This window comes from Bos mutus, chromosome 26 (assembly GCF_027580195.1).
Source record: "Bos mutus isolate GX-2022 chromosome 26, NWIPB_WYAK_1.1, whole genome shotgun sequence".
Taxonomy (NCBI): Eukaryota; Metazoa; Chordata; class Mammalia; order Artiodactyla; family Bovidae; genus Bos; species Bos mutus.
In genome coordinates this window covers 40,598,342-40,610,550 of record NC_091642.1, presented here as the reverse complement: position 1 = coordinate 40,610,550, position 12,209 = coordinate 40,598,342, and the positions used below count along the sequence as shown (strand labels likewise).

At 42.3% G+C, this 12,209-nt stretch overlaps 1 protein-coding gene across 3 annotated transcripts in view; it reads left to right on the top strand.

The window, feature by feature from the left end:
- The window catches only part of FAS (Fas cell surface death receptor), a 66,099-nt gene that overhangs the window by 33,850 nt on the left and 20,040 nt on the right, over positions 1 to 12,209 (top strand). For 2 of the 3 annotated variants that reach the window (XM_070363797.1, XM_070363798.1), the window contains exon 9: positions 3,521 to 3,601. The exons of the other annotated variant lie outside the window; for it this stretch is intronic. In XM_070363797.1, coding sequence (XP_070219898.1) covers positions 3,521 to 3,601 — 81 coding nt within the window. The remainder of the gene's footprint in view (positions 1 to 3,520; positions 3,602 to 12,209) is intronic. 3 annotated transcript variants of the gene reach the window in all.

Genomic DNA, 12,209 nt, shown 5'->3' with positions numbered 1-12,209 from the left:
TTTCTATTTATTACTAACTGTAACCTGTTCATTAATCTTTCATCCATTCTCTGATCTCTCAGGAGGTATTTCCTTTTTAAAGGCTTTTAGTGGTTAAGTCATTTCCTCCATAGGCTGCTACTCTAAGAATATATCTCCTAAACAACACATAATTACTTATTATGTGAGGACTTACCATGACAAGATTATATATTAGGCACTAGAAGTGTTGTATACTGACACATGTAAGTGAAATCTAGAAAAATGGTACCGATGAACACATTTGCAGAGCAGGAATAGAGATGCAGATGTAGAGAACAGACGTGTAGACATAGGCAGGGAAAGGAGGGTGAGACAAATTGGGAGAGTAGCATTGATATATGGAGAAGGCACTGGCACCCCACTCCAGTACTCTTGCCTGGAGAATCCCATGGATGGAGGAGCCTGGTGGGCTGCAGTCCATGGGGTCTCGAAGAGTCAGACACAACTGAGCGAATTCACTTTCAATTTTCACTTTCCTCCAGTGGAGAAGGAAATGGCAACCCACTCCAGTGTTCTTGCCTGGAGAATCCCAGGGACGGGGGAGCCTGGTGGGCTGCCGTCTATGGGGTCACACAGAGTCGGACACGACTGAAGTGACTTAGCAGCAGCAGCAGCAGCATTGATATATATATGGTGCGTGCATGCTGTGTCACTTCAGTCGCTTCCGACTCTTTGCAACCCTGTGGACTCTAGCCTTCTAGGCTCCTCTGTCCATGGATTCTTCAGGCAAGAAAACTGGAGTGGGTTGCTATTTCCTCCTCCAGGGTATCTTCCCAACCCAGGGAGCGAAGCTGCATCTCTTATGTCTCTTGCATTGACAGGTGGGTTCTTTACCACTAGCACTACCTGGGTAGTACCCTATATTACAGTACCATGTGTAAAATAGATAGCTAGTGGGAACCTGCTGTGTAGCACAGGTAGCTCAGCTGAGTGCTCTGAGATGACCTAGATGGGTGGGAGGGAGGCTTACGAGGGAGGGGATATATGTGTATGTATAACTGATTTACTTTGTTATATAGCAGAAACTATGGAGAAGGCAATGGCACCCCACTCCAGTATTCTTGCCTGGAAAATCCCATGGACGGAGGAGCCTGGTTGGCTGCAGTCCATGGGGTCGCTGGGAGTCAGACACGACTGAGCGACTTCACTTTCACTTTTCACTTTCATGCATTGGAGAAGGAAATGGCAACCCACTCCAGTGTTCTTGCCTGGAGAATCCCAGGGACGGGGGAGCCTGGTAGGCTACGGTCTATGGGGTCGCACAGAGTCGGACACGACTGAAGTGACTTAGCATAGCATAGCATAGCAGAAACTAACACAACATTGTAAAACAATTATATTTCAATAATAAAATTTCTTAAAAATATGTATAACTGGAAATATATAAGAAAAAGAAAAAAGTAAATAGTTCAAAGGATTTGTTTTATTGGTAAGAAAGCTAAATGAAGATTTTGAAATATTCCTTCCTGCATACTTTTTATTTCTGGCTCCGTAACGACCACTGGACTATCTCTCTTTTTTAAAATTTAATTTTAATAATACATTTTGTTTAGTCCATTATTTCCCAAATGTTATTGTTGGGAGCTGGGTTACACATTACTGACAAAATGGAGGCACGGCCCCAACCCCCTCTCCTCATCTCGCAGGCACAGTCCGGGGATGAAGGAGTTAGGCCTTGTGATTCTGACTTGTTCTTTCCTTTCTTCGGTTGAGTTGGCTGGAAAGAATGTTAAGGTGTTTGAGAGAAGCATGAGAAAGCACAAAGCCTTCTGCAGTTGTGCCCAGAAAATAATCTATAAAGTAACCATTGACATTTGTTCAAAGATCTTTACAAAGAATGTTCCAGGATGAGCACATAGCCTGCAGCTTGAGGCCATGAGAAGGATTGTTATCTGAGACCTGCTTGTGAGGGAAATATTTATGGCAAAAGAAGTTTGCTGAGTTTAGGGTTTAGGAATAATTAAGAATAGCTAGAAGCCTTTTTAGGAGATAGTGATCTTAAGATGCTAGGGGCAAACAGGATTTAGAAAGATAAGAAAGAAACTGAGGAATGTGGCATGAGTTAACAATGTAATCACAAGTTAAGTATAGGACACATAAGAGAAAGTAGGTAATAGATGCTGCTGCTGCTGCTGCTGCGAAGTTGCTTCAGTCGTGTCCAACTCTGTGTGACCCCATAGACGGGAGCCCACCAGGCTCCCTGTCCCTGGGATTCTCCAGGCAAGAACACTGGAGTGGGCTGCCATTTCCTTCTCCAATGCATGAAAGTGAAAAGTGAAAGTGAAGTCGCTCAGTCGTGTCTGACTCCTAGCGACCCCATGGACTGCAGCCTACCAGGCTCCTCCATCCATGGGATTTTCCAGGCAAGAGTGCTGGAGTGGGTTGCCATTGCCTTCTCCAGATAATAGATAGTAAAGCTGATTCTGAGAGAATCACTGAAGCAGGAACTCAGTTTGTAGGACAACAGTGATTTCTGGAGACAATAAATCTGGATAGGGAAAACTAAAAATGTCAAACCTCTGACCTAATGCTTTTGTCAAAGTAGAAAATAAAACCTGAAGCTTGAAATAAACATGTAGTTCCGTACTGTGAGTCAGAGGCTACATCATCGTCCGCCAACACCACTCAACCCTTCAGGCTGATTCCCTGGCTGCTGGAGCTGGACTCCAGCATGTCATCATTTCAACATGTATGCAATATAAAAACTATTAATGAGATTATTTGCATTCTTTCTTTTTTTTCCTAGTAAAGCCTTCAAAATCTGGTTTGTATTTTAGTTACAGTTTTAAACACATCTCTAGTTTGGACTGGCTGCATTTCAAAGATTCAACAGCTGGTGGCTAGTGGCTATGGTGTTGATAGTTCAGGTCTCTATCTTTATTAGGGCAGGTCTGCAAATTTAACTCTATGGCTGGTTTAGCCCTACTACTAGAGTCCAGTACTTTCACCATCTTTTCAAGGGCTTCTCTTTACTCTGGTTGGTTGGAGTGTCAACATCTCCCACCCCCATGTCATTGCTGGGAATTGTTCTGCTTACAGCACCCACAGCTGTTCTTTGCTGGCTCTCAGAGTCTTATCTCTGCACATAGTAATAGCCAAAGGTTTCAAAGAATCTCTGCACAGATTTCTGGAACTCTTTTTCTGTGTAACTTCCTTCTTTTCAGTACTCTGTTCTGAAAAGTCTGGCAGCCTCAGCCTCCTAAATACTACCCTGTGCCCCTCAACTTGATAAGAAGACTATTCTCTGCTTAGAGTTCCTCCTGTACCGGGGTCTGAAAAGAGCCTGTGGGCAGAAGATCTGAGTGATCATAAGGGTCACCTCATTAGTTTCTATCCTCTAAGGGACAATCTGTACTCTATTATCTGGTTTTCTAGTTCTAGACAACAGTGGGGCAACTAGTTCATCTTCATGGCCAAAAGCAGAAGTCCTATGGCCACATCTCAGTATGTTGTGCTTCACTTTATTGTATTTTACAGATATTGTGATTTTTCCCAACAGGTTTTGTGGCAACCCTGCATCGAGCAAGACTATTGGTGTCATATTTTTCTAACAGAATTTGCTCACTTCGTGCTCATTTTGGTAATTCTTGCAGTATCAATATCTTGGACTTTCTCATGATGATTTATTTACTATGGTAATCTGTGATTAGAATCAAATCCCATACCAACCAGAGATGCTCAGAGGGCTCAAACAAACCTTGTGTGCACCAGGACCCAGAGACCCCACACAGACTGAGACAGAACTGTTTTTGGGTGTCTCCTGAGGAGGTACAGTCAGCAGTGGACTGCTTCAGGGGCAGGGGCTCTGGGTGCAGTAGACCTGGGTATGGCATAAGCCCTCTTGGAGGAGGTCGCCATTAACCCCACCATAGAGGCAACAGAACTTACACAGGACTGGGGAGACAGACTCTGGGAGGGCACAAACAGAAACTTGTGTGCATCAGGACCCAGGAGAAAGGAGCAGTGACCCCACAAGAGACTGACCCAGACTTGCCCATGAGTGTCCATGTGTCTCTGGCGGAGGCGTGGGTCAGCAGTGGCCTACTGCAGAGTCGGGGGCACTGAGTGTAGCGGTGTGTGCATGGGATCTTTTGAAAGAGGTCACCATTATCTTCATTACCTCCACCATAGTTTGGTCTTAGGTCAAATAACAGGGAGGGAACACAGCCCCACCCTTCAACAAAAAATTGGATTAAAGATTTACTGAGCATGGCCCCGCCCATTGGAGCAAGACCCAGTTTCCCCCTCAGTCAGTCTCTCCCATCAGGAAGGTCCCATAAGCCATTTATCCTTCTCCATCAGAGGGCAGACAGACTGAAAACCACAATCCAAGAAAACTAACCAATCTGATCACATGGACCACAGCCTTGTTTAACTCAATGAAACTATGAACGATGCCATGTAGGGCCATCCAAGATGGATTGGTCATGGTGGAGACAAAACGTGGTCCACTGGAGAAGAAAATGGCAAACCACTTCAGCATTCTTGCCTTGAGAACCCCATGAACAGTATGAAAATGCAAAAAGATAGGACACTGAAAGATAATTCCCCAGGTTAGTATGTGCCCAATATGCTACTGGAAATCAGTGGAGAACTAACTACAGAAAGAATGAAGAGATGGAGCCAAAGCAAAAACAGCACGGAGTTGTGGATGTGACTGGTGATGGAAGTAAAGTCCGATGCTGTAAAGAGCAGTACTACATAGGAACCTGAAATGTTAGGTCCATGAATCAAGGCAAATTGGAAGTGGTCAAATGGGAGATGGCAAGAGTGCATGTCGACATTCTAGGAATCAGCTAACTAAAATGGACTGGAATGGGTGAATTTAACTCAGAGGACCATTATATCTACTACTGTGGGCAAGAATCCCTTGGAAGAAATGGAGTAGCCATCGTAGTCAACAAAAAAGTCCAAAATGCAGTACTTGGATGCAGTCATAAAAACAACAGAATGATCTCTGTTCATTTACAAGGCAAACCATTCAGTATCACAGTAATCCAAGACTATGCTCTGACCAGTAATGCTGAAGAAGTCAAAGTTGAATCGTTCTATGGAGACTTACAAGACCTTCTAGAACTAACACCCAAAAAAGATGTCCTTTTCATTATAGGGGAAAAAGTAGAAAGTAGGAAAAGTAGGAAGTCAAGAAACACCTGGAGTAACAGGCAAATTTGGCCTTGGAGTACGGAATGAAGCAGGGCAAAGGCTAATAGAGTTTTGCCAAGAGAACACACTGGTCATAGCAAGCACCCTCTTCCAACAACACAAGAGAAGACTCTACACATGGACATCACCAGATAGTCAACACTGAAATCAGATTGATTATATTCTTTGCAGCCAAAGATGGAGAAGCTCTATACAGTCAGCAAAAACAAGACCAGGAGCTGATTGTGGCTAAGATGATGAACTCCTTATTGCCAAATTCAGACTTAAATTGAAGAAAGTAGGGAAAACCACTAGATCATTCAGGTATGATCTAAATCAAATCCATTACAACTATACAGTGGAAGTGAGAAATAGATTCAAGGGATTAGATCTGATAGAGTGATCAAGAGGCAGTGATCAAGACTATCCCCAAGAAAAAGAAATGCAAAAAGGCAAATGGTTGTCAGAGGAGGCCTTACAAACAGCTACGAAAAGAAGAGAAGAGAAAGACAAAGACAAAGGAGAAAAGGAAAGATATACCCATTTGAATGCAGAGTTCCAAAGAAAAGCAAGGAGAGATAAGAAAGCCTTCCTTGGTGATAAATGCAAAGAAATAGAGGAAAACAATAGAATGGGAAAGACCAGAGATCTCTTCAAGAAAATTAGAGATACCAAGGAAATATTTCATGCAAAGATGAACACAATAAAGGACAAAATGGTATGGACCTAACAGAGGCAGAAGATATTAAGAAGAGGTGGCAGGAATACATAGAAGAACTGTACAAAAAAGATCTTCACAACCCAGATAATCACGATGGTGTGATCACTGACCTAGAGCCAGACATCCTGGAATGCAAAGTCAAGTGGGCCTCAGGAAGCATCACTATGAACAAAGCTAGTGGAGGTGATGGAATTCCAGTGGAGCTCTTTCAAATGCTAAAAGATGGTGCTGTGAAAGTGCTGCACTCAATATGCCAGCAAATTTGGAAAACTCATCAGAGGCCACAGGACTGGAAAAGGACAGTTTTCATTCCAATCCCAAAGAAAGGCAATGCTAAAGAATGCTTAAACTACCACACAGTTGCACTTATCTCACATGCTAGCAAAATAATGCTCAAAATTCTCCAAACCATGCTTCAACAGTGCATGAACTGTGAACCTCCTGATGTTCAAGCTGGTTTTAGAAAAGGCAGAGGAACCAGAGATCAAATTACCAACATCTGCTGGATCATCGAAAAAGCAAGAGAGTTCCAGAAAAACATCTATTTCTACTTTATTGACTATGCCACAGCCTTTGACTGTGTGGATCACAATAAACACAATGGAACACAATGGAAAATTCTGAAAGAGATGGGAATACTAGACCACCTGACCTTCCTCTTGAGAAATCTGTGTGCCGGTCAGGAAGCAACAGTTAGAACTGAACATGTAACAACGACTGGTTCCAAATAGGGAAAGGGATACGTCAAGGCTGTATATTGTCACCCTGTTTATTTAACACATATGCAGAGTACATCATGAGAAAGGGTGGACAACCTGGAATCAAGATTGCCAGGAGAATATCAATAACCTCACTTATGCAGATGACACCTTATGGCAGAAAGTGAAGAAGAACCAAAGAGCCTCTTGATGAAAGTGAAAGAGGAGAGTGAAAAATTTGGCTTAAAACTCAACATTCAGAAAACTAAGATCATGACATCTGGTCCCATCACTTCATGGCAAATAGATGGGAAAACAGTGATCGACTTTATTCTTCTGGGCTCCAAAATCACTACAGATGGTGACAGCCATGAAATTAAAACACGCTTGCACCTTGGAATAAAAGTTATGACCAACCTAGACAGCTTATTAAAAAGCAGAGGCATTACTTTGCCAACAAAGGTCTGTCTAGTCAAAGCTATGGTTTTCCCATAGTCATGTATGGTTGTGAGAGTTGGACTGTGAAGAAAGCTGAGCACCGAAGAATTGATGCTTTTGAACTGTGGTGTTGGAGAAGACTCTTGAGAGTCCCTTGGACAGCAAGGAGATCCAACCAGTCCATCCTAAAGGAAATCAGTTCTGAAAATTCATTGGAAGGACTGATGCTGAAGCTGAAACTCGAATTCTTTGGCCACCTCATGTGAAAAACTGACTCATTTGAAAAGAACCTGATGCTGGGAAAGATTGAAGGTGGGAGAAGAAGGGGACGACGGAGGATGAGATGGTTGGATGGCATCACTGACTCTATAGACATGAGTTTGAGTAAACTCCAGGAGTTGGTGATGGACAGGGAGGCCTGGTGTGCTGCAGTCCATGGGTCACAAAGAGTCGGACACGATTGAGCGTGTGAACTGAGCTGAACTGTGATCAGTGATCTCTGATGTTGTGAAAAGTGAAAGTGAAAGTGTTAGTTGCTCAGTCATGTCCAACTCTTTGCGACCCCATGGACTATAAAGCCTGCCAGGCTTCTCTGTCCATGCAATTTTCCAGGCAAGAATACTACAGAATATGTTGCCATTCCCTTTTCCAGGGGATCTTCCTGACTCAGGCATTGAACTTGGGTCTCCTGCATTGCTGGTCTTCCCTGATAGCTCAGTCAGTAAAGAATCTGCCTGAAACGCAGGAGACCTGGGTTCGATTCCTGGGTCGGGAAGATCCTCTGGAGAAGGAAATTGCAACCCACTCCAGCATTCTTGCCTGGAGGATCCCATGGACAAAGGAGCCTAGCAGGCTACAGTTCATGGGTTCACAAAAGTCGGACATGACTTAGCAACTAAACCACTACCACTCCTGCATTGCAAGCAGATTCTTTACAACATCTGAGCCATCTGCTGCCAATATATATACATATATATATATATATGTATATATATATAAAACTTGCTGGAGGTTCAGATGATGGTTAGCATTTTTTAGCAATAAAACGTTTAAAAATTAGTGTTTATAAATTTTTTTAGACATAATGCTAATGCACACTAAATAGACTAAAGTATAGTATAAACATAACTTTTACATGCACTGGGTGACCCCATAATTTGTGCGACTTGCCTTTTTTTGCAATATTTGCTTTATTGCAGTAATCTAAAGCAGAGTCCACGATATCTCTGAGGTATGCCTTGTACTTTGCAAGGTGAACTTGAGTCATAGAACACCCTGTACCCTCTCTGGTGAGCTCCAATCCAAGAATTTCAGGTTCCTTTGGGAGGACGAGGGAAGTTGAGAAGGTCTTTGGGCTTGGTGGCATGGCTCTTGCCCTCATAATTTCACTTGAGTGTGACTGTTCCGAATAGTTACAACCATGTTCCAGAGTCTGAGATGGCCCTTGGTTCAAGATCACCCTTACTGTGGTGAACATGATCTGGTCTTCTTGGTGGCAGACATCATGGGGAAGAGTATCACCTGTGAGCTGGAAGGAAAAGTTCATTTGCAGAAGGAGGTCATAGATCACACAGTGAGACTTGCTTACACAAACAGCTTGGTCTTCCCCATTGGCTTGCACATGGAGCTCTCCTAACTCTGATTTGATCAGAAATTTTTAGCTATTGAATCAGTTTCTGCACAGCTGTCTAGATAAGTTATAGAATCAATAAAATTTAAAAAATTTTCCACACGCACTCCTGAAAGGTATTTTATCTGAGTACAGAATTTTATGTTAGGATACTTGCAAGTTTCCCTCATCTCTTTGAAAATGTTAATCTATTGTCTTCTTACATTTATTGCTGCCAAAGGAATGTCTACTGTTGGTCTAAATATCATTCCCTCAAAGATAATATTTATTTTTTAACTCTGATAAGTTTTAAAGTTTCCCCTACCTTGTCCTTGGTATTCTGCTGTTTCACTATAATGAGCTTCAGTGAAGATTTATTTTTATAATGAGCTTCAGTGAAGATTTATTTTTACTTAGCCTATGTAATAAGTGTAGAATTTTTATCAGAAAGATAGGGCTGTGGTTTTTGTTCTGTCTGGAAAATTCTCAGCTATTTTCTCTTTCATAAGAGTTTCTTTTGAAACTCTTAGTATTATCTGGTGAAGTTTCTTGAGTATCTAATTTTTACCTTTTTATTTTTAATATATTTGTCTCTAAATGTTGCATTTGGGGGAAATTCCTCATTATTCTTTTTAAATTAACTATTTTTTCTTACTAATCAGGTTGGAGTATTCTATCCACTTAGGTATATATTTTATTCTCTACCTTTTTCGTTCGTAACATTTCTAAGTGCTTCTTTCACATTTTCTCTTGTACTTATCTCATTTATGCTTGTTTTTCATTGGCAATGTATTAGAGTTTAATAGATTTTATTCCACCATCTATCTCCTTGTAGAGAAGAGGATCTTATAGTTATTTTAAAGTCTTTTTTAGAATTGCTTTGTTAACTTTAACTGAAGCAATTTCATACTGATTTTGAAGTGTGGCTCTTCTGGAAGGATTTTCTTCTTGTATTTTTGAGCTCTGTAATAACAGATCCTCACCTCCCCCCCAACCCCTTTTCTCTGCAGTCTCATCTGTCTAGTAGTTTCATGGCCTCTTTTACCAGGGCTTCCAGAATCCTCAGTTCTGAGACTGGATTTATAGATGTGTTATGCAACTCACAGTTCTTGGTGACATTAGAGCTGTCGCATATTCAGACGGAGGAGCCTGGTGTGCAGCAGTCCATGGGGTCACAAAGAGTAAGACACAGCTTAGCGACTGAACAACAACAATATTCAGTCAGGCATCTAGGGTCAGCTTGGCTCAGCTCCATGTCATGTGGCTGTTGTACCTAGGACTTACTAGCTCTCAAACTCCACAACTCCATATAAGCCATAGTCCCGGGCCGTGTCTGGCAGTTCTGTTTAGCTTTCTTCCACCAGTCAGAAAGCTCTGCCTCATTCCCCGATTGTAAGAAGGGAGGCTGGCTCTTGTCCTCAGCCTCAAATGGGACGTATTTATTGTTGACTAAACCCATGAACAAGCCCTGCTTTCCTTCCGGGCATTGATCTCACAGGGCTTTGGCTTGTGTCAGGTCATTAATTATCTTGCAGTTGTTTTCCATTCTTCTAGCAAGGAAGAGTTTCTTATTCTTTAGCCTGGCTGTGCCTTTTCATTTTCCTTTTAAAGTGTGTTGTGGATCATTGCTATTTGTTCAGATTGGGAGGGGCTGGCCCTCCAGAAGTGCACTTACAATTCTAGTCTAACCCTAAGGCCCCAATTTTGTCATTAGGTGATCAGAAACAATGCTTTGTTTTACATTTTTAAGCTACAACTAACACTCAAGTTGTTTTCAGTTACACAGAGTCCTTTGATAAGAATAGAAGAATAGGGACTGTAGGATTTCCCAAGTGGACCTGAGTTTTATTATTGTGATACATCTAGAGACCTACAGATCTGGGATTAAATGTTTATTTTCTCCATTGCCGGGATCCAACCCCGGCTGATCCAGGGAGTTCGAAGCAGGGACGGCGTCGGCAAGGATCAGGATACAATAGCTTCAATTAGATATTAATTAAAGATGTAAAGAGTAATAGAATGAGGATAGCTCAGTAGGAAAATTCAGTGGAGAAAAGAGGCTGAGTAGCTTGGTTTACGCGGGAGACCAATAAAATTTCAAGACAAGAAGCTTGCACCACTTACATAGGCCGCAGGCGTCCTTCCGTTCTCCCAAAGGAGAGGAGACACTGAGGCCTCCCTGGTCGGATCTTAGAAGCCCACGCAAAATTAGTAAGCTTGGTGGGTTCCGTGCTCCAGATGGAGACTCAGCCAGAGTGAGAGAGAGAGCGACATGGGGAGACCAGTATTTCGAGAAACTGATCCCAATTCTTTATTTTCCATGGTCTACTTTTATACACTGAGATGTTATGCAAAAGTCACGTGGGGTCAGCAGTCCTGACTTTTATCAAAGTCAGGTGCTTCATACAAATGTATACAGAGGTCTTAGGGGTGTTACATCATCTTCTGGCCAGGGGACCTGCTGACAATTTATGACTCTCTCCTTGTGACAGCGGTCAGTCAACCAGGACACTTATTTCTCCAGGGGTGATTATTCTTAAAACAGATGCCACCCAAATAAAGTTACATTCCTATAGGGTGTAGTGGGTTTTAGTTAAGGAAAGAATTTACTTAGCCTAAGGTCTAACATGATTTATATCAAAGGTTAATACTTATGTCTTCTATATATTCATTAATGTGTGTAAGGGCAGGGGATGTGGAGACTTAGCAGTAAACATTGGCTCAACAAATGAAAAACCATTCACCAATACAATTTCTAATCAGCCTATTATACTTATACTAATGGTTTTCTAACTTTTCTAAGGAACCTGTTTTTAGAAGGTTTAAAGCATCTCATGCCTCTCACAGTTGGGAGGCTGTGAGCAATCACATGTGGCTGGACAAGCCTGTCAGGCAGGCTAGAGAACCTTCAGAGGAGTTTGTAGGTTAAAACACTCTTGTCATGCCCAGGAGTTTTTATTAACTGGAGCTCTAAGTTAACTCCTTCTCCGAAAGAGGTGATGGGGGACAGCCCCCCATAAAGTCAGAGGTGTAGGTGAGAGCACAAAGTAGTAAAGTAGGCAGGCTCTGGTTATGGGGGTAGATGCTCGAGAATTTCCAGGGGGACTCCTGAGGCTCGATCCCACCTTTGAGTATGTCGAGCCTCCTTCCTCATGACCTTTGCCATGGGCCGAGTGCCTCACTCTGGCCCACAACACTCCATAAGGGTAGACATGCATATTTTAATGTCTTTGAGACTTAGTTTCCCCATCTATAGAATGGGGAAATTGTTTCAGCATTTTGGAGTTTTATGATGAATAAATTGAACGTGTATGAAGTATATGCCAATGGTGCCTGACTCCATACCTTGGCAGATAGTAATAAAAAAAATCCAACTGAGATGCATAAGCAAAATGTAAATTGACGCATATTTTACTAGCAGTTCAGAGATAGGGTGGGTTTAAGCACTAACCTATTCCAGTGCCTCCAGTCATGATTTCCTATGATTCTCTTGGATTTACCATCTTCATATGGATCTACTTGTCAGGCTGATGGCGACAAGCTACTTGGACCTATCTGTGTATCACAACATCCAGGA